Source organism: Gymnogyps californianus, chromosome 3 (genome assembly GCF_018139145.2).
Source record: "Gymnogyps californianus isolate 813 chromosome 3, ASM1813914v2, whole genome shotgun sequence".
Lineage (NCBI taxonomy): Eukaryota > Metazoa > Chordata > Aves > Accipitriformes > Cathartidae > Gymnogyps > Gymnogyps californianus.
The window spans coordinates 12732323-12756557 of NC_059473.1; the positions used below are offsets into that span (position 1 = coordinate 12732323).

Genomic DNA, 24235 nt, shown 5'->3' on the forward strand with positions numbered 1-24235 from the left:
TTGATATCTGGCATGTTTATGTAAGATTATGTGATTTAATGTAACATTTTAAAATTAAACTGAGAAGGCATAGTTAAACTTTGAGTGGAGAAAAAGTTTTTACCATTACTTCAGTAATATATTGTTCTGTTCCACTCTTAATGCAAATAACACTCCTGCTGTAACGTAAATCTAAATAAACAGTTACATAAATGTATGCATATTTTTACTGCACTGTGCTTAAGATTGTCTGAGTTTATATGAAAACAAAATAACTTTTGAAATTACAGTGCATTGAAGCTGAGTACGTATGTCCAGGAATATGGCACATGGAGTTTCCTTTAAGCTTCAAGTGTGAAGTGCCTTTTAGACTGCTAAAATTTTCCAAGTGTATAGTGTTCCCTGCAGTTTTTCCCATTTGCTGTTCCAGATGATTTCCTGATGCTTTCTAAAAATTAAAGTTTCTGGGTATCAGAGCACTTTTTTCCCAGCATACTGCTGCTTTGGACTGAGTTTTTTATTATTTGGAGGAATTGCAAAAAGTCAAAAAGAGCTGTTGGGCAGCTCAATGCTATTGAGCCAGCTTCCAGGATATTTTTATGGCAAAGTGCCAACAGGCCGGCCTGCCTGCATTTGTCAGAGGGGAAACCCTGTTCATTTTTAGTCTTGATCATAAAATAGCCTGTTTCAGGATTGCCTTTTGGTAGGTACCCTATTCTTAGAAACATGTTGAAGAAAATGATGAGGCATTAGAACAGAAGCTGGGGTGACTGGTGTCAGTGCACTTCAAGTTCTTGTGAACGTTGCTTACTTATGTAGCATTTCCCTACAGAGCAGATAGCTAGTTCATACTACAGATCAGGCTTGCTTCGCCAGCTATGCAAGTGTTTTGTTGCCTTGCTGTGGGCTTCAAGATGTCTGAAGAAATGACATAGTGGGTTTTGAAGTTTTCTCTCAAGCAGCACTAGTTCGAGCTCGTTGTTCTGAGTACTGCAGTGTGCAGCTTTCACTTGTAATGTGGGACCACTTATGCACTAAACTTCTTGGATTAATGTTTTGAGGGGCAGTAAGTATTGTTAGCACCTACAATCAAGTGATCTTGAGTTAAGCTTAAGTTAAGCAAATTCAATTGTGATTTCCCTGCCTCCCATATGCTGTTGTGTCTTTTGTGTATAGAAGCTGATTTGTGATCTCTCCTCCCAGATGAATTGGGGAACCTGCAGTTCACAAATTTCAGTGGTTAGATTTAGAGTAATATTCTAGGAAGACAGAAGTCTAGACTGTGATGTAAGCCCTGAAGTACAAGATTTTATATCCATTGTGACACCTACTAATATTGTTTTATTTGCATATTCTCATCATAAGTATAAATGTATCTTCTGTCATTGTCTTTCTAGATAGAAGCTTCCCTGACAGTGTAAGAGAAGGACTACCATAATCTAATTTTGCACTGCATGAGGAGGATTTCTTTTGTATCTGTTTGGAATTTCCTGGGTTTATAAATATCTAATCCTTGTGTTATGCAACAGGTAGAACAAAATATCTTGTCTTCCACTTCTTGATATCTCTTCAGAGCTTGTGGCCTAGAACGTAAAGTACTTTTTTTATTAGAAACTTCCCTTAGCAGTCTTGTTTTCCAAGTTTGTTTTCCTTGAATGGTCAGGATACTGCGCCTATGGGATTGTGAATCATTACAGTCATAATAAACCAATATTTTCTCATAAGATTATTAAAAAACACAACGACTATAATACTACTGATAATCAGAAATCTGCACCTCCTTCCCATAATATAGTATTCTTCACAGGACACTTTATCTAAAAAAAAAAAAAAAAAACAAACACACTTTTATTTAGCGTCTACCTGATTCCTTCATTAGGGGGCACTGCACAGCTATAGAAGAATCAATGGGATTTGTAGATAAATGGATGCGTTTCCAGTGATGCCATTTCACTTTCTATAACCACCTCTTCCAAACTGTCTGGGGGCAGTGTAAGATGAAAGTCATTGCTGTAATTTAAGCTCAGTTCTGACTAAGACTGTTTTTGATAGCAGTTTATCCTAATTATACAATGGTAGAATATAAACTTTCAAATTCCTTTTCTGTGTGCAGAGAAGTGTCTTCATAGTAGTTCAGAGCACTGTCTGATTTTTCCATTTGTGTTGGTCTTGCACTTAAGACGCGTACTTCTACACGCTACTTTCTAAATGTTAAACCTGGAATATAATTACACTCACTGGACTTTGATTTAATTTGTATATACATTTGGAAATATGGGTTACTTCCAATGGATCCTGATGGGGAAATGTTAGTCTTAAACAATTGCTTTCTCTCCAGCACTGTATACAAACATGTATTTTGCTTTTGGACATGGACTTTTCTGTGATGAATACCAAAATTTTTGCAACTGGAGAAAAACTGCTGTAAAAAGCATTTTATAAACAACACAGGAGCAGAATGCTTTGCAGTAATGAATGATAATCTGTACCAGTATGTTTCTGAAGAGAATGTACAGGGAGTCATTGTTTTTTCCAGGTGTTTGAGTTGATAAGGTGCTACATTGAGAAAATTTCTGATTACTTTATAGGGGTTTATTTTTCTGTTTGTTCGGTTTAGCACTACCCTTATACAAGTTAGCCTACATTTGCACAGGTTTCTTTTGAGATTTTTCCAAATTTCAAAAACTTTCTTCTTTTGGAATATGGCCCATTTTTCTTCTGCCTTATGCTAGGCACCATGCATCTGTGTTAGTTTGACTGGAGCATTTAGGTTATATAGACAGTATTAAAAATAAGGAAATAATTTCATAAGCTTTGTTGCATGTTGAGCCTCATTTTCATTGATTTTATCCTGTGTTGCATGTGCCTTTTACTCCTTACTCTGTCTTCTGTGGTACCCTTACAAGCAAATGGCAGAATATTGTAGGATGTAATAAGGCTTGTTTTCAAGGAGACTAGGCTAAAACAATCTTGTTCATTGTTGAAGGGTGGCTACCCAGAGATGACAGGAAATCCAGCCAAACTCTTTTGATGGAAGTTTGCAAAGAGGCAGTCCACAAGGCAAAGAGCCACCTTTGAATTCTTGTGCAGGAAAGATGCAAAATCTTAGTAGTAGTTACACGGTTTTCTTAGCTTTCTTTTAGGACTTCTGCCAGCGGTGCTGCACCTGCCTCGTTTGTCTGAAGTCCTCTCTAAACCTAGATGATCTGCACAACTGAAGCAAAGGGAAGATGATACCTCTGTGTTAAATCTAGAGAGTAGAGGAATATGACGAGGGTAGTCTCTTCCTTCTTGGAGTGATGTATTCTCCCTGAGACCTTTTGGGAGATAATGCCTGTTGTGGTGCATTGTCAGCCCTATTTCAGTGGGTGTCGCACGAGTGGACACTTGTGCCTAATGCCACTTAGGTCAAGAGTATGACAGATTAGGCTACATGAACCAAAGCTGCCCAGAGTAAACCTTCTGGTCATCCTTATGGCTAAAAACACAAATAAAGTAGTCTTTGGCATTGACAGCTATTGCTGTGAATGATTAACTTTGGTCAGGGAAAAAATTAATGCTATTCTATGACCCATTCAAATGTCAAATATGAATATGTTGTATTCAGTTGGATTTTGGAGGACAATACTTACATTTCACACTGGAAGCAAACAGCGCGATTGTACTGTTTCCAGAGGTGTCTTATTCTGGTCCATGCAGCCTGTTGCTTCACTTTTACCACCTCTGTCAAAACAAATCTTTCAATTGTGTGGAGCCAGTTCTTGGTGTGTAGTAGTCTGAAACGCTTGTCTCTTAATAATCCTGTAAATAATTGTTATCTCAGTTTTATGTCTAAGCCACAGCTGTAGTCAACAATTTTTTCACTATTAAGTGAAACATTTTAATGCTTAAACGAAGATTTAAGACAAAAATCTTAAACATCTTAGGATAAAAACATGGCAGATCTTGTTTTGTAAAACTTATGTCACAGTGATAGGCACAAAATATTAGTATTAACCCGCCTTGTCCAGTTTTAGTTTATAACTTTATTATATTTTTTTTGTCCCTTAAGAAAAGTTGAGTTAGTATATGAAGGCATTAATGTAGCTGTGTACTCAGATAGGGACTTACGTACCCTGGTTTTACAAGCTGACCATGGTTAAATGCCCCTGTGTTTTCTGATGAACAGCCAAGCAACCCTTCCATGGAGGAGGAACATTTACTTTTCCCCACCATCCCTCTGGTTATTGTTTTTCCCCTTTGGTTTTTTGCATGAAAAAAAATCACAGTCCTGGTGGATAATAAGCTGAACACAAGCCAGCAGAACACCCTTACAGCAATGAAGGCCTGTGTTGCTGTATTAGCAAGTGTGTAGCCATCAGGTCAAGGGAAGTGGCAGTGCCTACCTGTTCAGTACTGGCAAGGCTGCATCGGGAGAGCTGCGTCCAGCTTGGGCTTCCGCTTGACGTTGGTGTAGTGAAACAAGCCCACTGGAAGATGACATGAGGAATGGAGCATGTGATGAAGGAGAAGCTGGGGGAGTGGGCTTATTCAATCTGGAGAAAAGGAGGCTAAGGAGGAGGGGAGACCTTCCTGTTGTTTTTGACTGTGTGATGGGGTGAGGAAGGCAGAGAAATACTTCTCACGGCTACGTAGTGCTTCCACATATTCCACTATGAAAAGTCAATAAGGGAAATCCTGATAAGCTATTAGGAAAAAGAATTTTTGCCATGAGGAATTTCAGACATTGGAACAGATTGTCCAGAAAGGTTGTGGCCTCTCCATCCTGAGAGCAGTTCAAAACTCAATATGGCCCTAGGCAACCTGATGTATGTTGGCTCTGCAGTTGACCTGGAGGTTGGATAAGATAATATCCAAAGTCCCTTCCAACCTGAACTATTGATTAGACTGTTGTTAGTGATGTGAGAGCCCTTGTAATCTTCTGTTTATAAATGTGATGAAGGAGTTTTGCTTAGCTTTCGGTCCAGCTTGCCTGTTCCAGGAGTGTTTATACGTGTTAAAAACGTACAGACATCCCACAGATTTGATCTTGTGCAGTAGAATGGTATGTATGGGGATCTCCTTCCTCAGTTGTTCGTCTTAAGATTTAACATCTCTAATGGGTTCAGTTTTTGGAGATGTAAAGTAAATCACAGTAGTTCTGAGGTAAATAACGCGTGCCTGAGTGCATCTGTATCTGGGGGACTAGTGACTGCTGCTTTTGTTTTACTGAGATTAAGCTCTTAGCAGACAGTTGCCTCTCTCGCCTGTGTCAGTAATGCACCTGGTTATTTCATTAACTTTAATAATAAGCAGGAGCATGCAAAATCAGCAGATGGTTGGATTTCTTCTTCCTAGGTCAAACTTCTGGATTTGCGCGTACCAAAATGCTTGTAACACTTTTTGTATTTGACTTTCAATGTTCACAGCAATTGGAAGAAAAAAGTGAGGATGAAGAGGATAAAGAGTGCTTAAAGCAAGCAATAACTGCCCTACTAAATCTTCAAAGCAGTATGGAACGGATATGCTCCAAAAGCCTTGCAAAACGAAGGCTTAGGTAAACATGTTTCCATTTTTCCTGCTTTCTGCTCTTAATGCTTTGCTATAAATCCAGGGCTCCCAGTTTCCTCTTTTAGTAAACAATGAACAAAATAGTTTGTGACAAGCCTGCTTTTTCAGAGGAAGTGACATCAAAGCCAAGATAATCTGTTATTGTTTTAAAACCGTTCTAATTTCTATGTGTCCTTTCATACTGGTAGTTGAGACGTTCTGAGAATTCACTGGTAAGTAGAAAGTTATGGCATTTGTGGGTTAATTATGCTCAGATAATAAATGTCCACCTAAAAATATTGTAAAAGTACATTTCTGTGTGATTAGAAGGGAGTGTTCTTGAATTTGAAACTACTTAATCTAAAGGTTTTTTGTGCAATGGCTAGTTAAAATTACAACTGGATAATAGAAATAAATGCATAGATAACTAGTACTTAGTTGTACTGTTGTAGCAAATTCTTGGATTATACTATCTGCTGTTTGATTTAATGCTAATATTTCTGCAGTTACTTAAACATGTTAAAACTTTGCTTTTGCTTTTAAAATTGTTTCAATATTTTCTTTGCCAAATGAGTTCAGTCCTGCAAAGTGTAATCTTTAGGCTTGGACATGAATGCATTTAACAGCTTATTTTCTCTGAATGTTCTTCTTTCTAATTTATGCAGTCTAAAATTGTTTTGACGGCTATGGAAATGAGTGGTTTGTTAGGCTAAGAAGCACTAATGGCTTGCCTACTTCTGGTTGCCTGTGTTTAGGTAAAACATTTATTACGTAGAAGATAAGTAGAAAATTTATCAGATGAGGTACTTAAGAGAAATGTTAGTCAAGGCTTGCAATGATGCTGATATTGAGTCCTGAAATTGCATTCTCAGTGGAATTCTCACCACTCAGAAAGATGATCTTGTGTTTTTTCTGTTAGTGGTGGTTGTGGTTTTTAAATACATGTATACTAATAGGCTGCCTTTCTCCCATTCTTCACTGAAGTGAATCTGCATGCCGATTCTATACTCAGCAGATGAAGGGGAAACAGCTAGCAATTAAGAAAATGAATGAAATCCAGAAAAATATTGATGGTTGGGAGGGTAAGGACATTGGACAATGCTGTAACGAGTTCATCATGGAAGGAACACTCACACGTGTAGGAGCAAAGCATGAGAGACACATATTTCTATTTGATGGCTTGATGATTTGCTGTAAGTCAAATCACGGCCAGCCAAGACTTCCTGGTGCTAGCAATGCAGAATATCGTCTAAAAGAGAAGTTCTTCATGCGAAAGGTACAAATCAACGATAAAGACGACACTAATGAGTACAGACATGCTTTTGAAATCATCTTAAAAGATGAGAACAGTGTTATTTTTGCTGCTAAATCAGCTGAAGAGAAAAACAACTGGATGGCAGCATTGATATCTTTGCAATATAGAAGCACGCTGGAAAGGATGTTGGATGTAACAATGTTGCAGGAAGAAAAAGAGGAGCATATGAGATTTCCAAATCCTGAGCTTTATAGATTTGCAGAACCCGACTCTGAAGAGAATATTGTGTTTGAAGAAAACATGCAGCCCAAATCTGGAATCCCCATCATCAAGGCAGGAACTGTTGTCAAGCTCATCGAGAGGCTGACTTACCACATGTATGCAGGTGAGGCACTTCATTTATATAGCCAAAACTCAAGGTGGTGACTAGTTTATGCTTCTCTTTCTGTGTTAAACACATGCAGCAAAATATATAAAGTGTGTAGAAAGCGAATATGCTTTGCAGTGAACATGTTCTAACATGCTTTTTGAGTTAAGGTTTTGAGATCTAAATATGCACCTCTGTAGCTGTAGTAGTTGAAAATATGAATCCTGTTTTGCTGAATGTAGTGGAATATGCATGTGCATAAGGTTATTATCATGCAAGAGATGGGGGGGTGGAGGCCTGCAGGAATTGAGCTCTAGACAATACTTTTTCCTGTATGCCCCAGGCTACAAGAATTGCCTTCCCTCAAGACTTCCAAAGCTGGGTGGCACATGAAGTACCAGCATTGTGGGAGAGAATTATGGGCCCAGTGTTTCCAGTTAAGGGTTGTACTCTATCAGTTATTACCTGTGTCTGTGCTGGCATGTAACGAAAAGACCAAATATGAGCTTGCTAGAAGCAGTCACTTGCATAATTTGGCCTCGGAACTTCACCTTAATCAGAATTTCAGTGGGGATTTGATTTAAGGACTTTTGACTTCGGGTTTCTGTTTGTGTTGAAGATATATCAAAGGCATTTATGTGATCATCCAGTCCAGCCTCAGTGTGTGGAGTGTTTCTTGATAATTTCCCAGGATTTTCATAAGCTGTGCTGAAAAGCATGGGCTTGGGTTTTGGGTTTGGATTTTTTTTGTTATTTTTTTGATTCTACCTGTATGTCAGTTATTCTAAAACTTCATTCATCTTGGTATTAGTGCTTCTCATATTCAACTGTAGATTATTTTTTTCTTTCTTTCTTTTTACTCTTTATACTCTGATTATTCTAAATTGTTCTTCTGCAGCTCAGTCCTGGATACCCTGCATAGACCAGGAATATTTGTTTGGAAGAAATGGGGAGTAAGCAGACTATAATTAGTGTAGTTTAGTACTTTTGTTTATTTTTGAAATGCTTGTAAATACATCTGTTTACTCCATTACTTTTACTGCTCTTCTCCACATTTCCTTCAGTTGAGCTTTCCTAACATTTATTAGAAACTTAAATGCAGTATCATGCTGGCAGTATTTACCAGAGCAGTTTTGTGCCTGTCTTCATTTTCTTGTAACTTTATAAACTTTTAGCTCCTGGCTTCGAATTTTGCAGGCATGATTTATGACATAATTTTATGGTTTTGGAAGTTAAAACATTTCAGCCTTAGAGAAAGGAAGACACTTGTTTTTTCTTTCTCTTTTTTTTTTTTTTTTTTTAAAAAGCTAGCATTGTATTTGGCAGAGAATTAGCAAAAATAGTACTTCATTAGTGCCCTTGTGAACATTTGCTTTGCTTTGGCTGACTTGCGCACCATTGAGAATTGCCCTTTCCATATGCACTGGGACTCTGGTGCCGTAGCGTTGGTGTTGCTCCAGATGCTAGCAGTGTTCTCCATGTGTCGTCTCTATCCAGGGAGCCAAAAACTGCATTCTCCAGTTCCATAAAACAGAAAGGCCTGTTTTTAAGGAACGTGTGGCTTGTTGAAATATGTCTCTTGTATTGGTTTTTTGCATCTGCATGTCTTTGGCCTTTCTAGCACGTAGGACATCAAGGAAGAATTCAGATAGATCGATTTGATCTGCCTTTGTCCAGAGTCATTTAAATCCCTGCTTGTAAGAGCCCTTATTTAATAAAGCTTTAAGTAGGTTGCTTGAAGCCTAATGTTGTAGGTATGTGTGACATTGACCAAACTATTGTATGACAAAACTGAGAATATGGGTACTGTGAGATATGCCGAAAGTCTTTGACCAAAAGAATAAAAATAGTTGTCTTGTGATGTATTTAGCCTGTCTTTGTAGCCTTAAAGATCTTAGTGCAACATACATGGACCTGATGCTGAATTGCTAGGTTGCATATCATTTCTCAACACCCTTATCTTTCATTCTATACCTTCTGTTTTATAATTGTTTTTCTATGAGGAAAAATGTCATCGTTGTAACCATTCTGTGCTGTCTTTTCCAGGGGAACAAAGAAATAGAGATATACTGACTCAGCCAAAGATGCTGTTTAACAGGAAACGAGGTCCATTTACTATGTAATCATTTGTTGCATTTTGAGATGCAGTGAGTAGGGCAACAACTTTCCATAGTAACCCTTTAGCTCTTCTTTTGTACACATATCAGCTGAGTTCAAGGCTTCTGTTTTGCTTGTAGACATGGGAAGATGAGTACTCTGATGATATCTAGCCAAACAGCTACAGACTATAGAAGTGCTTTTCTTGCCCCACATAGGATCGTGTATGCGTGATTGTAATCTTAAAAGAATTAATTGACTTTATATTCATATGCCAGAATAGCAAGCCCTTACTTTTCTGAGGTGACTTTTCTCAAATACAGTGTGACTGGCTATGGCAGCCCTTGATCTGACAGTCTAAAGACAGTATTTACCATAGCTGTGACTCTTCTCTAGGTTTTTATCTTTGTAGGTCAAATACTATAAGGAATAATCACAGATATAATTGCAGAGGTGGTACCAATTTGTTACAAGTAGCTGAAGAGCAGTTTAGTTAGTTGCATATTGAGGAGTATGTGGCCTGTGTTCAGACAATAGTCAAATCGGGTCTCAACTTTGTCATCTGTGAAGATGCACACAGTCCATCTGATTTGTAGATATGGGTGTTGGACCTTTTATTTTTCTTCCCTCACCTCCCTGACAATGCACAAACCAGCTTATCAGCTGAAATATTTCTCTGTGGAACAGGGACAGCCTGGTAGCCTAGCTCTAATGAAGCAGTGCTGCTGGGGGTAGGAGGCATCCAGCCACTGCGAGAGCTAGGACAGGGAGACAGCCCTGACAGCCACCTGGCCACAAGGTGTGGGAGACTGTCCAAACCATCCTGTGATAGAGCAGCAAAATAGGGAGAAATCTCCTCTGCAAAAGCAGCTTCCCATATATTTTTACATGAGAGAAACTGCCCTTCGATTACAAATTCAGGTTCTGACCTTATTTGCATATTCTGATGTGTTTTACTTGTTTTAATGTGTTTCTGTGTTCGTTATCTCCTCCTTTGCCTGATTCTTGCTTAAGAGCAGCTGGGTTAGGTGGTACCAAGATTTGAATGTTGTGGCAATATTTTTTTTATCTATAGGGCAGTGCTTTTCTATTTTTAAAGCTTTGATACGTTAAGAGTGCTTGTGCGTCATCATAGTGTCCGTTTCCTTTCTTAAGGAATTCAAGGGTGACTATTTATAAATCCTTGTAGAACAAGTTATTGTTCTTTTTTAGCTTTCAAATTGGCTGTACTGAAGAGAGAATTGTCACATGAGCAGACATCCTGACTAACTAGTGTTGTCTGTATTTTTTTAATGCTCATATATTGTACACTGTTTTGAGTTACAGATTTTGCTAGTAAGATAACAAAGTTAGATTTGATTTTCTGATCTACTTCATTTGAAATTCAATATGTATTGTGGATTTAAACACTGACCCTACCTGTAAATGACAATAGCTATGACTCAGAGCTTGCAGTGATCTGAAAATATTAATTGCTGTTCAGGCTTTCTTTTTCATGTAGACAAAATCTATTTAGGGTGAATGCTGTGTACAGAATGCAAGCTGTGAAAACATGAGTTACTGTGCTTCTATACTTGTTTTTTAGGACAATAAAAATTGTGTATTTTCCTGATGAGGATGTTAGGCACAGGGATGACATTCTTTTTGCAAAAGGATTTGGAGTTAATTCCAGGAAACAAGTCTAATGGCTTAGTATAGTGTTAGGTCAAATAATGCAGGTGTCTTTTTTTTCATTACAGCCTATAGGAACTCGTGCTTCAAGTCCTGTGTGCTCCTCTTCAGCAACTCTGTGTTAGAAAAATTACCAGTTGGGGTTTGTTGTTAAAATCTGTGTATGGATTTAATATGCAAAGCCATTGCAACTTGTTCATTAATTTTGTTCAGTGATAACAATGTTAACCTTGTTTCTCGTCAGCTCTGTGCAGTGGCAGCGTGCTGTCACTGCATTTCCTCATACTTGAAAACAAATGGTTTTGCTTTTATAATTACGGGAGACAGTATGGTTTTCTGTTTTGAATACTTGCTTGTTTTTAAAACGCATGTGAATATTTTAAATGAACTGATATGTAATTAGTCAATTTAAAGGAAATCTGTTGATTTTCTTGAAGTGAAATAAATGTAACCTCAAAGCATAGCTGTCAGCTGAAAAAATATCTAGCCTGCCTTAACAGTGACTGGTTATCAGTTGTACCAGTTTAGGGAAAACATTCTTCCCTTGAAGAGGCCATTTCTATCCAATGCAAAGTTACTTGCTGTGTCTTTTGAGTTATCTTGTCCCTAATCATTGTCAAAACCAAAGTTGTTTACCATATGGCTCATAAATAAAATCATCTATTTATTATTTTCAAATTTGTTGAAAAAGAATCCAGTCTTAATAATTGAAGGGAGAGAAAAAGTCATTGTTTTGAATTTTCAACAGAATAAAAGTTGTTTGTATTGCTATTTTAAGAGGTTCTGAATTGTTACCAAAGCAATTTTGGTTTACATAATCTTGTCTGTAAATTGATAGGCCGGCATCCTTAATTTTAAAGGATACTTAAAGTTATTTTAAAGTAGAAAAAAAATTAGGTAACTGCTGACATGAGCATAAAATTATTCTTTGTCTTAGATCCCAACTTTGTTCGGACTTTCCTCACAACGTATAGATCCTTCTGTAAACCTCAAGAGTTGCTGAGTCTGCTAATAGAAAGGTATGCCACTGTTAAAAATATTGTTCATACGAAGTGCAAATTTTTTATTTTATTTTTTTATTTTTACTTGGAGTAGAGTTTGTAAGATTCTTGTTTTCCAGTTGGTTTTGATTCACTCCAAACACTTTTTAAAAAGTTGTCAAATTCAAGGATTGCAAGGATTGCAAGTAAAATGTGCAAGTTTTATCCAGAAGCTTTAGGATTGTTCAGGTAGCTAAAGTAACTTCCAGCATCCCGTGGTTTTGTCTTTGAAATCTGTATTATTATTCAACTTAGCAAATCTTCCTGTGCGCTTACCAGACGTAAGATTCTGACGTGTGGAAACGTTCTGAATTTTGAGCTATCTTTAATCAACATTTTATTCATGCATGCTGTGAGCAAGATTAGTGTAATAGTAGCCTAGTGCTTATACCCATCTTCTGTGCTAGATTTGAAATTCCAGAGCCTGAGCCAACAGAAGCTGATCGTATTGCTATGGAGAACGGAGACCAGCCTCTTAGTGCAGAGTTAAAAAGATTTAGGAAAGAGTACATTCAACCTGTGCAGCTACGGTGAGTACTGCATCAATGTGAGCCAAACTGACTTCCTTTAAGTCTTTTGAAGTACCGTCTTTTCGATGCAGTGGCTCTTTGTGATACCAGCAACCTTTCTTGTAGATGCTTTGATAGAGACCGTGCGTGGGCAGTCAGCCATTTTGACCTTGCTACTTGAAAACCTGGTGGGAATTTGAATTCATGGCATGAAAAGCCTTGGGAAAGGCTTGTGCTGAATTTTAGACTATTAGTGTGCAAATTAGTTTCTTCCACTTGCCATTTTTTTAATCCATGTTTCTGCAAGGCTATACAGCATAAGTGTGCCACAAAGATGTGGGCAGAGAACATTTTAGATAATGTTCTCTTTATGAACAATAGAATTACTCTGACTTCTTTAAATTTGAAGTAGAAAAATGCTTATAGCTGGTTGCTGGTGAAATGCAGACAGTAGAATAATTCCATTTGGTCTGCAGATTCTGATATTCCTGTGAGCCCTCGCCTACTAAAAGCCTTGAAATGCTAGAAATGAAGATAGACTGTATTGTAGAGTGCTTACTTACCCTTACTTTTGCAGAGTATTAAATGTATGTCGACACTGGGTAGAACACCACTTCTATGACTTTGAAAGAGATGCTGATCTTCTGCAACGTTTGGAGGAATTCATTGGGACAGTAAGAGGTACTTACAGTTTCTTAAGTGCTGGCATTTATCATAAAGCATCCCTTTTCAAAGGTATGGAATGGGACCACTTTTCCTTTCACTAAGCGGATAAAGAAAAACAGGACTGACTGCTTATTAAATACTTCACAAAGAACATAGAATAAACCTTAATTTAAAAAAAAAAAAAACCACTACTATTCAAAGTCTGGCCCCTGTTCAGAAGAATGTCATTTATATCCTGATAAATAAGTATCGGTTTTGTTATAAAGGGACTGAAATAATGCAAAATAATAAGAACTGAGTAATGATCAGGACAGAATAATTGCTTTGATTGTCCTCTTAAACTATACACAGGGGTAATTTTTGTAAAAGTTCGATGGTGGAAACCACTACTTCTTTGAAGCAAAGGTTTTCCAGCTATTTCACAGTGCACATTAGACCTGTAGGACACCTTCCAGTTGTGAGTGTACAGATCTTTCCTGTTCCCTTGTAAGAAAAACTGAGACAGTACAGGAGCAATTTGTAGGAAAATATTATGTTAGAGAAGTATTTCATGGTTATTTAGCAATTAAAAAGAGGGGGAGAATGAGCCAGCTAGTTTAATGTGGATTACTGGTAAACTTTCAATGGATATGCCATCTCATGCATGAAATTCTTATAGTGTAGAGCTAAACAGGCATTTGGCCTTTGGGTTTTTTTCTGAGCTTTGATGCTAAATGCAGTAGAGAGAGACGCTTCTCCCTGTTTGTTATTTTGCCCTTTTATGTTATCTGAGGTAAGCACATACTCTTGCCTAAAGTGTAAAGTTCAGGGTGTTTACAGAAGTGCATTTTGGGCAAAAGAAGGTTGGTTCCCATAAACTCATTGTAAAGTCAGAAAAGAAAGGAAAACACCTGATTCGGAGCAGGAGCCTAATTTGAGTGTTCTGCATTGGGTTTGGGCAAACTTGGCGTGCTCAGCATTGGCTGTTGAGGAATTCTTCTTTATACGTTCGAATGCTTTGAGACTTGTGTCAGAACACCACTTATGCACTTCTAAAGAATATATGGTTGCTTTAATTTAGTAGGTTTGGGGTTTAAATCTAAAGATTTCTAAATTATACTGACCTCTCTGGAAAAACAGTACTAAGAGTAACTAAATAGTAATTTTCTCTCTGTGTGCCAGGCAAAGCGATGAAGAAATGGGTTGAATCAATCACAAAGATAATCAACCGGAAAAAGCAGGCACAAGCCATTGGGCCAAGTCACAACATTACTTTTGAGAGCCCACCTCCGGCGATTGAATGGCACATAAGCAAACCAGGACACACAGAGACTTTTGACTTGCTCACTTTGCATCCAATAGAAATTGCTCGGCAGCTCACTTTACTTGAGTCAGATTTTTACAGGTAACTTTCCTCCATTGAAAAACACATGACACAAACCAAAATATTCTCCAGCATGAAATTGTTTCTGCGGGCCCCTGCTGTGAAGCCCCACGGTAGGTCAAGGGACTTTACCAATGCTGTATATTAATTGCTATATTTTCAGAAAAAATTCTAAAAAACAGTATTTGTCTTATCCTCCCCAAGTTAACATGCAGTACATGTGACTGATGCATACTGTTAATTGCATTGTGCTGCAGGTTTCTCTTGATATTTTCCAAGTAGATGGACCTTTGAGAAGTATGAACATTAATTAAATCAGTTTTCTTCATATCCTAGTCTGTGAAGCAAATTATGGACCATGTCAGATCTCACCAGCTGTCTGTGAGAGTTTGTTCAGGCATTGGAAGCTCACATTTTATTATGGTGAATGAGATGTAGACTTCATTCTTCATTTAGATAACAGAGGTGGTTAATAGTCACATAAATTAAGAAATATTTACGACTGAAAAAGAAGCATAGAAATACCAGTCACTTAGTCACGTGGGGAGCCTAACATTATAGAAGAGAAGTGATACCTTAAGAATTTATTTCCAAATATTAATTCCAAATTCACTGGAAATAAAGAGGTTTTGGGAAAATAGTATCATCTTTCCTGCTTTTAATTACATTTTTTGATACACGCATCTACTTTTCTAGAGCTGTGCAGCCATCTGAACTAGTTGGAAGTGTGTGGACAAAGGAAGATAAAGAAATTAATTCTCCAAACCTTCTCAAAATGATAAGGCATACAACTAACCTCACTTTGTGGTTTGAAAAGTAAGTGACTTTCCCGAATCTGGACCTACTCCATTTCTGGACATTTACAGTCCATTCAGAAGTATGCTGTGAAAAATTCTGTTATGGGAGAATTCCAGTTTTAAGTCATGTTTAGATGCTACAACTAGTCTGTGCGAGAATTTTACCATAATGGTCTCAGCTTTTTATTCTTAGAATATTTTCAAATGTTTATTCTCTAAACATTTTCAAAACTGTGTCAAGTAATTTGATAAACTTTTCATATTTGTTTGTGTTACGACTTAATGCTTGATTTTGGAAAACTCTTCAATGCTTTAATACAAAATCAAATGTTCTTGTGTATTTAGATGCATTGTAGAAACAGAAAACCTAGAGGAAAGAGTAATTGTAGTGAGCCGGATAATTGAGATCCTGCAAGTTTTTCAAGAGCTGAACAACTTTAATGGTGTCCTTGAGATTGTCAGTGCTATGAACTCCGCAGCAGTGTATAGGTTGGATCACACATTTGAGGTACAGTGAAATGGTTTCCATTTTTGGTATGGAAGTGTAATGCAGTGCACCTTAGCTACACTAAAAGCCTGTCTTTTCAGTAAGCATGTCCTTCAAAGAAGGAGCAAGGAAGGTAAATCCCTCAACAAATGAATCAATCAGGGTGTAATAGAGAGGGCTTTTTTCTTGATTTCAGAAGCAAGAAATCAATCCTCGCTTAAGAAAGGCAGACAAAGGTAACAACATCCTGAGATGGTGGGGCACTGTCCTCATGGTCACTGACTTAAATATCAGGGGGAGACCGTTACTCTCAGTATTGTTGCTGGGCTACACCTTTACCCTGTCTTTCCAAACAACCTGTTTCATCTCTCTCTTTAGCAAATTCCGAGTCGCCAGAAGAAGATTTTAGAAGAAGCTTATGAGCTGAGTGAGGATCATTATAAAAAATACTTGGCAAAACTCAGGTCCATTAATCCTCCTTGTGTGCCTTTTTTTGGTAAGTATGTTTCGTTTGAATGAGCTGTATCATGCATAAACATTTGGAAAGTATTGAGCTAGGGCAGTAAACAGGGTATGAACAGTAGTGAGAAGTCAGTGTTAACAGGACAGTTGGGTTTGAATTTCAGGTGCCCAGACATTAACTGCATATATGTGAAAGAAAAAGTGACTATTAATTGCAGATGTTATTTGCAGTAAAAATAAGTGTATCTGTGATATCTTATTTACATATTTACTCATTTTTACTTTGTGGTTTGAACTGTGTTGTGATCATAAATGCCTTATATGGAAGACGGTCACATTAGAAATATTATTGCCATTGACTAGTAGAGAAAGAAGGACCCCATTGCCCATCAAGAATTCCAAGAAATAAAGCTAGAGTTCTAAATTTTATAGTTCCTTATAACTAGAGTCTTATTTCTATTAAAAAGTCTTATTTCTATAAAAACAGAGTTTGGGAAGAAAGCTTCTTTATCATCAGACTTAACAGTTCTTCTTTCAAGTAGATTGCTTGGAATTTCTGACGTTTAGCAAATTATGAAGTTAAGCACATGGCATTCCTGTTCTTTAGCAAGCTACTTGGATGTTCGCTGCAGATCAGTTCCAACTGTGGACATTGCGCTTGTCCAGCATAGGCTTCAGGCCAAAACTGAAAGAAAATATTGTTGATGGCTTTTTTGGCCTTTTACAGATTGGGGAAAGATATACTCCAGAGCTCTGCAAAGAAAGATAAGATCAACTAAGAAACCTTCTGTCCTGCTTCAGAGATGAGTAGAGGTTAGCAGGATCACACGTGAATAGCTTCAGTTATTTCTGTCAAGTTATACTTAGAAGAGTCATAATGACAGTTCCAGATATATTATCTGTGGACTTAGCGCTCTTTTCTTTCTAATCTTCAAATGATTTGATGCAATTATGAAACCAGGAGTGGAAAGTGGAACAGAAGAATAAAACCTGAAAGTAATTTTTTGGAGCTTAGCTGGGGTCTCTAATGGAGTAGAGCTGAATTGAGGCAGAACAGTTGAGAGGAAGCACTTGAGTTCAGTGTACTCTTGTCTTGCAAAATGATAGTAGTGTTCAGTTGTGTGAGCTTCCTAAACAATAGAAAGATGCATAGACTTTGAGATTTTGATGCAAAAAGGCAGCTTTCTGGAAAAGGCATATTAAAATATTTAAATTGTTGCACTTATTTGAAAATTAGGTGCAATTCTCTTATTGACCCTAACAGAGAATTTTTCTAAATAATTAGAGTGCACAAATTAAATTCTTTAAGAATTCTTTGTATTCCAGTCATGTGACTTCCTCCTCATTTTGTACTATGTGTTGAGAACCTCTTCTGTGTGCTCTTTAGGGATTTACTTAACTAACATTTTGAAAACAGAAGAAGGTAACCCTGAATTTCTAAAGCGACACGGGAAAGAACTTATAAACTTCAGCAAGAGAAGAAAGGTAGCTGAAATAACAGGAGAGATACAGCAGTACCAGAACCAGCCGTATTGTTTAAGAGTGGAATTTGACATCAGGGTAAGTGGCATTATTTCCTTGAGTCCATGCACTGAGGTGTTTTTGTGGTGGCTCTGTCAGCTGATAGACCATAAGGATAGACTGAATTCACATAGATTCAGTCAGACTGAATCAGAGACGAGCACAAGGCCTGTCATAAAATCTCTCTCTACGGTCTCACTGTAAGAAAGGGCAGAAAGCTCAATGCTTGCAGTTTGGTGGGTTTTGGTTTTTTTATTATTTCCCCAGCTATTGGGAAGTTGGTAGATAGATCTTCTTACTGATCAGTGTTAAACAGGAACAAAACTACCAAATTCTCACTGTCCCTCACTAAGTTGCATTTATTTGTCCAGTGAGCCCAGTTGTCTTTTTGCTCCTCTGTTACGCTGCCTTTATGTTTCCAGGTTTACCTGATAGCACTGTGTTTACATCATGTGTTGGTAGTGATGATGCTCACATTTTTCTTTCTCTTGGCATTTGTTCTCCTTGGTCTGTGGTGTTCTGTAAGCAGTCCTCTCTCTGTTTGCTTTCCTTTCTTTTCTTTTCTTTTTTTAATATCTTTTGAGCTATATACTTTCAGAGAGTCATAAGACAGGTTATCTTAGATTCTGCAAGATTTTCTTTTGATATTTGTTCTCCTCAGGGTTTCACAGAATGCATTGTGAGAGCAGTCCTCCCTGCGTCAGTGTAAAGATGACTACATACAGCTTCTTCTGAAGGTGTTTGAGCTAACCTGGTCTGATTTTTTGCACTGCAGAAAGTATTTAGGGTACTTGCACAGTTGATTTTTCCGGCCAAGCATAGCAGTAGCAATGCCCAGCAAAGGGCTGGCAACAAACAGATTTAATAACTTAATTTTTCTCTCTTCTGTGGAGCAGTTGGGATCATTTGTGCAGTAGAAACAAACAGCACTAAGCTACTAAGAAGTAGCTTAGCTGACAAGTTTTCTACCTTCTTGTATTTCAGAGATATTTTGAAAACCTGAATCCAATGGGAAACAGCATGGAGACAGAATTTACAGATTATCTGTTCAACAAGTCACTAGAGATAGAGCCACGAAATGTCAAGCCTCCACCAAGATTTGTTAGTATTCAATTTATTTTTTTAACTTCTTTCAAAAACTGCTTACATTTGTCTTTCACAGATAGCAGAAGTCATTTTAGATCTCTAACTTCATAAATACAAAGCTACATTTAGGTGATCTTGTGGCCTTTTGATTTTGTTTGATATTATCTTTTTTGTCATTTCAGCCCAAAAAATACAGCTATCCTCTCAAGTCCCCAGGTGTTCGTCCCTCTAATCCAAGGCCAGGTACCATGAGACATCCTACACCCCTGCAACAGGAGCCAAGGAAAATTAGTTACAGCCGCATCCCAGAGAGCGAGACTGAAACTACAGCATCTGCACCAAACTCTCCCCGAACACCTTTGACCCCTCCCCCTGCTTCTGCTACTTCAAGTACTACAGATGCCTGCAGTGTGTTTGACTCAGATCCTTCAAGTCCTTTTCATGCAAGTAGGTGCTAATAGATAGTCTACCAAGAATGTGCATATTAGATTTTGTGGTGTTAAACAGGTGAAATCAAGTTTAGTCTTCTAAAGTGACTATAGAAATAGTTGCTTTTGTCTCTTTGCGACAACAAAAACTTTCAGTGTGTTTTTATTCCTTTCTTTTTAGTAAGTTTTTATTGTAAAGGGAGAAATTGAACAGAATTAGGTGTGTTACATAGACAGTATTACATGTCTTTGGAGAAACTGTCAAAACAGAAGGCACAGATAGATCTCTAGTGCACATATATGTCCCAAACAAACATTTGTGGTATTTGCTGCCATATATATATGTGGTGAATGTATTTGGTGAGTATCTGTTTGATGGTGAACAATGAGAGTAAAAATGAATGTTTTGTGGGTGCCTTATTCTGCTGTCTGCCATTCTGAATTGGTTTCAGTGCACATGGATGGTTTTCCTGCAGAACTTAAAATCAGTATTTCCCCAGTTTAAATCAATCAGGACCCATCCACACCTATTTTTCTTCTGTCTTCACCAACGTACAAGGAAGCTCATATTTTGTGGTGTGCTTTCAGTAATTAATAGTGGACATAGCCTCCTTTCATGTATGAGGGCTTTCAAAGAAAGTACAAGGTTAGTCCTGTGTTCAGCTCGTTGCCACAAGGAGATGAAATGACTTGCTAAAAGCAGAATTTGCTTAGCAGAGCAGTGATATTGCTGAGTGTCCAAGCCAGGTCTCTGGAATACCTCTTCAGAAGAAGATATTTCTTCATTGTTGGGTTGGCCCATCGGCTGCAGGTTCAGGATGTTGTTTTAGTGCTGTTGTGATACAAGAACAACTTTGTGGTGTGGTTTTGGTCTTGAGGATTACTTAAGATTGTGCAGGAACTGATGGCCACAGAGATGATTGCAGCTCAGAAAAGCAGTTTGTCTGGAAGCTATGAGTTAGAGGGTTGTTTCATTGTCTGTCTTTAACACCGTCTTGATTCATGCTGCTTTTTATGAGCAATTACTTTGTTATTTATGACACTTTTATTGACAGCAAGTCGAACAAAAGTTCATCATTATCAGGATTTTTTTTTATGTCCGCTAGGATCTGCTTCTGTCTCATCCATAAACTTTACCAAAAATTCAGATGAAGCTCATGTCCCCCCTCCAGTTCCTCCACGAAGAAGACCAGAGTCTGCCCCAGCTGAATCCTCCCCATCAAAAGTAAGGAAGGAGAAAAAAGGGCATTTTTTCTGGGCGCAGAGGGCAGGGTATGCTGGAAAAGTAACTCTTAAAGATAGTACATGTATTTTTGAAGAACTGTATTTGAAAGAGTAAGCAGCCATGTATTTCAAGCCTTCACAGCTCTGCCTTACTATGTCCTGATCCCAAATGAATGAAAATTAACAAATGGGACCTAAATTTAGGGTTAGAAATGTCTCTTGTCTACTGATCCACTATGCTCAGGCCCTCACATTGCCTGTAAGAACTTGAGGCTTCAGGCAGATGTTTCCATCTGCAATAATTGTCCCAGAGTATCATTTTGGGGTGTATGAGTGGGGGTGAAGAACTGAAGAATAGTAATGATGAAAAGTGATGTACACACCTCAGTCCTCTGAAAAGGCTCATTAGAATATTTGACCCTGATGCTGTGGTGCTCAGTGCTTTCTTTCCCTTCTTGATTACCTGTCTTATCTGCCTGCCTGCTTGAGCCATTGCTACATTTTCCTTTTGCATTTGTTTGGCATTTGGGATCTGATCTAGCCTTTGTTGCAGACTGTCAAATGTCTCTTGATTTCAGTGGGATCTGGTTTGTGACTTCAGAGAATTGGGTGGATTTGAAAATCCCACTCAAAATGGCTTCAGAGCATGTATGTCTTTGAAGAGGATTTGTATATGGTTCTTCAGTAAGTTGTTGTTTTCAGACTACAGGTGACTATGCTGTCAGCCAGCAGAGTTTAACACATCACGTTCGTACCAAAACATAATTGAAAACATCATATACGTGATAGGGTGTTGGAGACCAATTACCCTCTCACTGTGGTCTGCAGCTTGGGAACTGTTCACTTCAATAATTCTGACTATTTAATTCCATCTTCTGAGTGCAGTTTTTCTTCCCTGTTCAGCATCATCTGCCTCTCCCTTTTCGTCATTTTCTTGGAGAAATATCTGGTGTTATTACCCACCCCAAATGCTTGTTACTGGGGATATGGTGGAAGATATCCAGACCTACCCAGCAAGCAGACCTGGAACTAGCATGGAAATTGTTGCTTTGACCATTCTTTGCCTTGCCTTTGTCCCTCTCTGTGCATCTTCATTCCTTCCATCCTTGGCTACTAACTCATGTATCAATACACCCCTGCTCTCCCCCTGCACATCCAGTCTCTATCTTTTCTGTCCACATCACTCTGAGAAACATGTTTTTCAGGCACCGCCACTCCCTTTTGCTTCCTTACTCCCCATCTTCATTCTGCACGTGCTTGCTGTGCCTCCTCTTTAACTGGATAAGAGCAGGGCAGGAGGTCTGCTTCCATTTCACAGCAGGGTCCTGTTCTTTACTGCCACTCTAAAATTTTATTGAATGAAATGTTTGTCTACCTCAGATTACTTCGGCGCACCTGGACAGCCCACCAGCAATCCCTCCTAGGCAACCAACTTCTAAAGTGTATTCACCAAGGTACTCAGTGCCTGACCGGACCTGCATCTCTGACCCCCCTGAAAGCCCTCCTGTGTTACCACCACGAGAACCTGTGCGAACTCCAGATGTTTTCTCTAGCTCACCACTACACCTCCAACCCCCACCACTGGGGAGAAAAAGCGAACTTGGTAACACCTTTTTCCCAAACAGTCCGTCTCCGTTTACTCCCCCTCCCCCTCAGACACCTTCTCCACATGTAGCACGAAGGCATCTTCCATCACCACCTTTGATACCGCAAGATGTGGACCTCCATTCTGTTGCTGGACCACCTGTTCCTCCACGACAAAGCACTTCTCAACATATCCCAAAGCTTCCTCCAAAAACTTACAAAAGGGAGCACACACACCCATCGATGCATCGAGACGGACCACCATTGCTGGAGAATGCCCACTCCTCCTAAACTATCCCTTGCACCGGGAGTCGCATTTTCCTGGTGCTACGTCTGTTGCTGGCAATGGATGCACTGAACCTGGTGGTGCCAAGCAGTTGGGATGTGTATGCCAAACACTAAAAACTCTCCAATAGATTGGAAATGCAGTGTACAGAAATGGAATTGCAAAAACAGACATTCTAGTGGAAAAACCGGTTAACTTGCTATTCTTGTTTTAGTATGCAGGACATTGTTCTAAAGTAATTGGACAACTGATTGTACCAGAAAACAGACTTGAGAGACTTCTTTGGCCAATGAGTAGAGACTGTGTTTGTGTAATGATCAATAATGTCCAGTACAGGAAGGAAAACAGTCTTGTATCCATCAGTTCCATACAGTGGCACAGTTTTTGGAATGAAAACATTATGCACTTTTTTTAAATCTCAAACAGGGAACTTTATATCCTTCTTAATTTTCCTTTGCTTTACTCCCTGCTTTAAAATACCTTCATAAAATTATGAGGACTGTGAGGAAGATCTGTGGTACCTAACTGAGCTAGAATTAAGGCAAAGCACTGTGTTGCGGTCCTGTTTACAAGTTGTTACAATGAGTAGTAGGGGGTACCTAGGCTTCACCAAAGAGGTACTTTATTATTATTTTCTGAAATATTATGGTGCCAGTTCAAAAATAAATTTTTGTCAGGAAGCATAATGTCTAATTATTGCTTTCTTTAGATAGAGCAGATTAAAGTCTTACATCATTAAGATGACAACGAAATTTTTTTTTAAAAAGCAGCACTATCATCCGAAGTAATTATACTACTACATTTAGAAGACTGTTAATCTCTGCTAGGTTATGTCACATTCTTTTTAAGGTTTACTGATAATCCATTTCATGGCTAGTAGCTATTCTTTTACAGTCATGCCATGAAAACAGTCACTTGTGAAAAGGAGCACTCACTGGTCAACTTCCATAGCTATTGTCATGTTTTACTAACAATAGATTAATCAGCATACATAGAATTGCCTTGCAGTTGCATAAATCATGTGTATATAGTGAACATTGCATAAATATACTTGCAGATTGTTTTTAATTTAATTGAAATAAAGATACAGATATGTTTGGCTGACACACGTTAAATTATTACACAGACAAACGTACAACTCAGTTTTTCAGTTAAGCACTGAAGGGGATAAAAGCACATGTTGTGGTACATATTTTTCCTAGTTCAGTGTATGTATTTTAGTAGTAAGAGTCTAAAGAGAAGTCTGTTTTGGCATGTGTTACAAAGTAATAATTTAGTAATATTTGAGAAGCTGGGTTACTCCCAAAGTGAATTATTATACGTTATAAAACTCACACCTCCTGTATGACACTTGTTAGAAGAATTCAAACTTATATTAATCTTTACAGTAGCTTTCTATGTCCAAAATACACATAATGGAACATGTATTGGTATAAGTATCATGACATGGATTATCCATAAACCTGTGTACTGCTCTTCAATTCTAGACAATACTGTGACAGTAATGCATGGCAGTTATTGAAGAAAAGAAGCTTTGTAATCTCCACTACAGTATGTACGTGAAGCGTAAAGTATCTCACTTTCAGTTAATATGGCTCATGGGTCAAAGTAAAATTCTATCACATTTCCTCTTTGGAAGAAGAATACATTTCAGCATCTTGGAAAGCTGTGTCATTAGAGATGGTGTTAGTTGAATGATGATGGAAGTCACCTTTTTTTAATGCTTTTTGCAATGCCGTTGATCAGTGCCCCTTGATCCTTTAGTGTGGTCATTACATTTCAGAAAGTGTTCTGATTTCATTAGCAGCAAGAACAGCGGTTTTCATCATAGTCAAATGTTGAAATCTGTCAGTTTTATTCCTTCTTTGATGTCTTTAATGATGT

The 24235-nt window shown here is 38.1% G+C and overlaps 1 protein-coding gene across 2 annotated transcripts in view; it reads left to right on the forward strand.

The window, feature by feature from the left end:
- Positions 1 to 23455, forward strand: part of SOS1 (SOS Ras/Rac guanine nucleotide exchange factor 1) — a 52734-nt gene extending 29279 nt beyond the window's left edge. For both annotated transcript variants that reach the window (XM_050893293.1, XM_050893292.1), the window contains exons 9-22: positions 5388 to 5515; positions 6493 to 7148; positions 11836 to 11917; positions 12346 to 12468; positions 13025 to 13128; positions 14275 to 14497; positions 15173 to 15292; positions 15619 to 15781; positions 16139 to 16256; positions 17610 to 17782; positions 18728 to 18844; positions 19012 to 19276; positions 20364 to 20482; positions 21862 to 23455. In XM_050893293.1, coding sequence (XP_050749250.1) covers positions 5388 to 5515; positions 6493 to 7148; positions 11836 to 11917; positions 12346 to 12468; positions 13025 to 13128; positions 14275 to 14497; positions 15173 to 15292; positions 15619 to 15781; positions 16139 to 16256; positions 17610 to 17782; positions 18728 to 18844; positions 19012 to 19276; positions 20364 to 20482; positions 21862 to 22356 — 2886 coding nt within the window. In that variant the 3' untranslated portion in view covers positions 22357 to 23455. The remainder of the gene's footprint in view (positions 1 to 5387; positions 5516 to 6492; positions 7149 to 11835; positions 11918 to 12345; positions 12469 to 13024; positions 13129 to 14274; positions 14498 to 15172; positions 15293 to 15618; positions 15782 to 16138; positions 16257 to 17609; positions 17783 to 18727; positions 18845 to 19011; positions 19277 to 20363; positions 20483 to 21861) is intronic.
- Positions 23456 to 24235: the final 780 nt, after the last annotated feature.